This window comes from Solanum stenotomum, chromosome 6, assembly GCF_019186545.1.
Source record: "Solanum stenotomum isolate F172 chromosome 6, ASM1918654v1, whole genome shotgun sequence".
Lineage (NCBI taxonomy): Eukaryota > Viridiplantae > Streptophyta > Magnoliopsida > Solanales > Solanaceae > Solanum > Solanum stenotomum.
Genome location: NC_064287.1, coordinates 34,855,380 through 34,861,073, shown reverse-complemented (window position 1 = coordinate 34,861,073; position 5,694 = coordinate 34,855,380). Strand labels below are relative to the sequence as shown.

Below are 5,694 nucleotides of genomic sequence, written 5' to 3'. Positions count from 1 at the left end.
AACGCAAAAATTCAATGCAACATTTCTTATTAATTAGCATAGACAATAAACATATATAGAATGAACATACGTACAACCATAAATATTACATCTTTTCTTTTTTTCCAAAATCAAATATGATAACTTTAAGAATTCACCCCTACACTTTCAAATATTTCACGTTATAAGAAAATTGTCTAGAATATTTGACAAACTTATAAAAAATAGTTTCTCCTAGATTATTGAATGCATGAGAATTAACAAATATTAGTGCATAGAATCTATCACTCATTCACTCATACTAACAATAATGTGTTAGTGTGACATATTTACTTAAAAAATACCACAACAATAATATCATCTGATTTATTCAAATAAAATTTTAACTTAGCAAAATTGTCAATTTTCCTTGCTCTTTTCTTGACAATTTTGTTATTGACTTTAAATTTAATATAGTCATATTTTTCAATATTGTTACCTCCAAATATAGACAAGAATAAAGACCATGTCACCAAAGGCCCAAGCAATACAAAGAACTCCAAAGTTAGCCACGTATATCACCTCCAACATCTAAATCACTGCGTCCTCTCTTCAAATTCCACCAACAGCTCATCATAATCTTTTGCGAAAAACTTTGTTGGTCTCTTTGTTACAGCCTCAACTTCGTTAGTCATATTTGGCTTTTATTCTATTTTCTTTTCCCGTGATTCATAAGAAATATCCATAAGATTGTTGGAATATTGTAAATCACGGTAATGTCATAGGCATGCCTATTGAACTGTCCTTAAAGGATATTTCACCAGATGTGAGTGTTATCATCTGAGATTCAACAAATTCTATTAGTATAAATTAGGAGATAAAATCTAACAACGATTTTAACTCGATAGAAAACCCAACAAAATAAATTGAGAAAGATTTGATATTTACTCTCTAGCATTTTTCCTCATTGGTTTCTCACCCCATTCACGAGTACTTGAAGTATTTATACACAAAAGAAAGAAGGGTAAAATGATAAATATATCCTTGAACTATCATAAATGGTATGTAAATATCTTTTGTTACACTTTTAGGACATTATTGCCTTTACCGTCTAATTTTTGGAGTGTATATACCCTTTGAACTAACAGAAAAACACGTGTCATGATCTTAATGGCCTATCCAAATTTATTTAATTTTTACCCATAATTAAAAAAAATTGACTCAAATAATGAAAAACCCACCAAATAATTTTAAGACCCACCTGCAAATAAATCTAATTTTCCCTTTCTTCTCAAGTTCCGGCAACCAAAGACTGCACCGCAACTCCATCTTCTCCGGGGAAGTTCCACAAACAAAGCCACTTCTAACTGCTACAAACCCAGCATCCGGCGATCTGGCGATCCGGCGAAATCGGCGAGGTTGCTATCCTTCGGCCACCATGCACCCATCTTTCCCTCACCGTTGTTCCAACAGCTCCAGCGAGCAGCCGAGCATACCTCTAGCTCTCTTTACAAAGCTTCAATAATGGCGACCAAGAGGACACTCCGTAAACAAGAAAAAATCAATCTCATTTTCATCAACTGAGAAACCCCCAAAGTTCTACTCATACATTCAAAGAGTTTTTGTCTGTGTCATTTATTTTGTCTAAAAAAAATTAGTGGATCTTACTTTGTTGATGATAATTATATTAAATTAGGGTAGCAATTAATATGAGATTTAACTTTAAAAAAAAACAAACTATAACCTTCTCTGTTAGGAAGGAAAAGATCGAGAAGATAGTCTATTGGGGGTTTGGGGTTATAATTTGGTGCGGGTCTTAAATTATTTGGGCGGGTTTTTATTTAATTGGGTCAACTTTTTAACTATGGATAAAAATTAAATAAATGTTGGATAGATTGTTTAGATCATGACACGTGTCCTTCCGTTAGTCCAAAGGGTATATACACTCCAAAAATTAAACGATAAGTGTATCAGTGTCCTAAAAGTATAACGAAGAATATTTACATACCATTTACGATAATTCAAGAATATATTTGTCATTTTTCCCAAGAAAGAATGATAGCATGTCATATGCCCCGACGTCTAATTGTCATAATTTAAAATAGTAATAAAATGTCATGAATACTATTTAAAGACGATCTTATTTTTGAGATAGTAAAAATATTCTTCCAACACAATCATGTACAGACGTGACTTTTAGTGTGAAAATAGGTCCCAAAATTCATATCCCAAACCACCAACTAAAAATCGCAATAAATAAAAATGTATATAATTTTAAAAACATTTGTTTCAGCTTACTCTAAGAGTGTTGCCAAGACAGGTTATTACTCTGATTTGGTTGGAGGCAGAGAGGTTGAGAACTGTTCTTGTGCAAATTTCTCGACCAGTGGCGTATACAAGATTTTTTATAAACAGTGTTGCCTTTTAAAATGAAAAAAGCAGTTTACTACTATACCTTTTCTAAAACGTAAAAAAATATTATAATTTTTTCTCCATGAATTTTCTTTTTTCCGAATGTATTACTTCCAAGCCTTTGCCAAGCTACGTACAACTTTGGTTCGAAGTGTCACTTGAAGAATATATACTCTACGTAATCTCGATATTCCTGTAGATCTTCAAATGGGAAAAGACATTAGTGATTTAAATATGACTAGTACTCTAGTAAAACCTGTTCTTGGGGTTTATTACGACTTGTTTTAGATAATTGTCACTATTTATGATAGACTTAAATAGTTTTATGGTTAATGTATTTTGATTATCTCATTTTGGTACACCCAACTAGAGGAAAGTTGGGTGCCATCACACCTTAAAAGGTTTTGAATTTCAAGGGCACTACTTTTCTTTAATTTAAGGGAAAATATTCAAATATGTCATCGAACTTTCAGAAAATACTCATTTATGTCATTCGTTAAAAGTTTAGTTCATCTATGTCATTGTCATTTAAGAAAATGGCTCATCCATGTCATATTTTTTAACTCGAAACAGAGATAGGTCCTTGTGTGGCGGCAAGTGTCGACCACCAAAATTTGAATGGAGATAAAAGTTTAGAGCTAGGATGAAATATCAAAAACAAACTTGGTTTTGCAGAGCCACAAGAAGTCGTGATTCATAGATAAACAAAAACTGCCTTGCAAAAGGACAACAAGAGTAACCCCACAAAACACACTATCATTAAGAAAAGGTTAAAACAATATCAATGCAAATGTCTTCAATGTTCACAAATTTCTACTGTACTGGCAGTGCATTTGTTACATATTCTCTTCCTGTTAGCAAATACTTTCTAAAACAAACATCATTTAATTAACAACATTACTCAAATTTACATACAAAGGTTAATCAATCCTGGCAAAATGAGGCTGTTACCGATAATTGTTCAAGTGCTTTCTCAAGTTTCAGCTCTGTTTCCAGAGGTAAAAACTACTTCCGCCCAGTCATATTTCCTGAATGAGCCAACTACACTCGTGCTCATTGCGATAACCAAAAGGCATTGCTCAACTACCAAAAGCACACAGCAAACTATCACCTTAGAAAGCCAAAAGAACAACCTTAAAGATCTTGTGATTATTTGAATCCTTAACTGCTTTCCCTCTCGACCAAAGTAATTAATCAGAAGCTATTTAATTGGGTGAGCATGGAAACGAGCTCATCACTGGAAGGTCGATCAGCAGGCATGTCTGATAAGCATACCACTGCTATTTTTACTGCCATTAACATCTCATCTTCCTCAACCTCTTCCCCTAGAATACTCTTATCCAATGCTTCTCGAGCATCGCCTGCTTCCTGCAAACGTTGAAGCCAACGTGCTAAACTTCCTCCAGTAGATGTATCCCCAAAGAAGGGATCTGTTGGGTACTTTCCAGTTAATAGAACACCCAATATAACCCCAAAGCTAAATACATCACTTTTATCGGTATACCTGCTACGAAATAGCAACAACTATAGGTTCAATCACTTAACATATGTATGTATTGCGTCAAAGAACAGATATTAGATAGGTAACTAGTTTTTGCAAATTCAAAACTTAAACATCGTTGATCATATAAACTACAAGTGAACCGAAGCAACCCTACACTTGTGAAGTTCTATGTCAAATATTAGAGCAAATTGTGTTCATTACAAACACACCAGCCATAACGCAACACAACAGTTTGCCTCAAATATCACTTAACATAGGCAGAGCAAACAAAAATTAATTAAGTTGATCAGTGGGCCAACATAAATGCATCAACAAGAGGCAATTAAACTTATCGAAAACCTAAATTCATATGTCGTGTTGGATTTGAAAAAATGATACCTGCAACTCTGGTAAGATTCTGGAGGACCATAGTTTGATGCAGCAGGGAGATTTAAAGTGGGAATGATTTTAGCCAAACCACAATCAGCCAACCTAGGCTCAAACTCAGCATCCAACATTACATTTGTGGGTTTCAAATTCCGATGCAAAACTGTGGGGTTACAAGAGAAATGAAGATACTGAAGAGCCTTAACAATCCCAACTGCAATTCGGAGCCTGACTTCCCAGGTAAGTTGCAATTGATTTTCCCTAACTTTGTTCAGTACATCTTCAAGACTGCCAGTGTTTATATAATCGTAAACCAGAAAGAACGTATTCGATTCACGAACATAAGCCCTTAAACTCATCAAATTCCTATGCCTCAAACTAGCAATAAGTTCAAGTTCGTGTTGTATTCTTCTCTTAAATGACTTGGTATGTAACTGTGGAGAACCAGGTTCCATTCTCTTAACTGCAACAGTAAGCCCATTATCGAGAACAGTTCTGTAGTATTTTCCAGAACTATTTGACCCTATCAACTGGGTATCATTAGCAAGAGCTGATTGCAAGGTTTTGGATGGAATTTTAGGAGAAAATACAACAGGGCCTTTGAGAATTGGGGCTTTGTTAATGTAACGAACAAAACTCCGAACAAGCCAAGCAAAAACAAGTGCACAAATCAATCCTGTAAACATACCAAAAAGTATACTCAGAAAAATCCTTTGAAATCTGTTCTTAAACTGATCAGATGAGGAGGTATCATCCTTGAGTATCCTTCCATGGCATTGCACACAGATTAGTTGTAGCCACAAAAAACAAAGCTTGAGAACTGTGCTACTGTTACAGCAGGTCCCCATGGAAACTAGGGTTGTTTTTCTCTGTGGGTCGGCAAGTTTAGGGTTCACTCCTCTGAATGTTACACAAGGACGACAATGTGACCATTTTCTTCTTTTTTTCTCTTTCTGAAACGAATCTTGAAGAACAAAAATCTTTTGCTGAAAAAGCTAATTTTAAAATTATATAAATAATAAAATAAGATAAAAGTGAACAGTGAGGAATATATACAACTCCACAATGAACAAGAATAGAATCATTACAAAGTTCAAATTCCAAATATGTGACAACTTTGCCTCTCACAAAACAAGATTAGTGAATAAATCCACTTTTTTCCTCCACTAAAGAAATGAACCTATTAAAGATAGAACTACGTTTTTTTTGTACCTACAAAATAACAAGATGGAGTATTCTCCTTTTTTTTTAAAGACCAAATGGGTCAAAAATCTATCATTAAACAAAATAGTTTTATATATATATATATATATGAATTCTTTTAGATTAATTATTATCCTTTTTGGGTTTTTTTTCTATTATAGTCCATAGCCTAACTTACCTTGAGTTAATATATCAAATGTTCATTCAATTTTGAATAGTTCACTTAAAAAGTTATTCAATTTTAAATTGTT

General features: G+C 33.7%; 1 protein-coding gene across 2 annotated transcripts; it reads right to left on the bottom strand.

The window, feature by feature from the left end:
• Positions 1–3,106: 3,106 nt before the first annotated feature.
• LOC125867107 (inactive leucine-rich repeat receptor-like protein kinase CORYNE) lies at positions 3,107–5,399 on the bottom strand. 2 transcript variants are annotated; one of them, XM_049547534.1, is made up of 2 exons: positions 4,253–5,399; positions 3,107–3,874 (listed from the first exon to the last, which is right to left on the bottom strand). In XM_049547534.1, exons 1-2 carry the CDS (start codon positions 5,086–5,088, stop codon positions 3,565–3,567), a joined length of 1,146 nt encoding a protein of 381 aa, XP_049403491.1. In that variant the 5' UTR covers positions 5,089–5,399; the 3' UTR covers positions 3,107–3,564. The 2 variants fall into 2 exon arrangements, with proteins under 2 accessions (XP_049403491.1, XP_049403490.1); XM_049547533.1 differs by having other exon boundaries at positions 3,107–3,877; positions 4,253–5,389.
• Between the last annotated feature and the right edge of the window lie 295 nt (positions 5,400–5,694).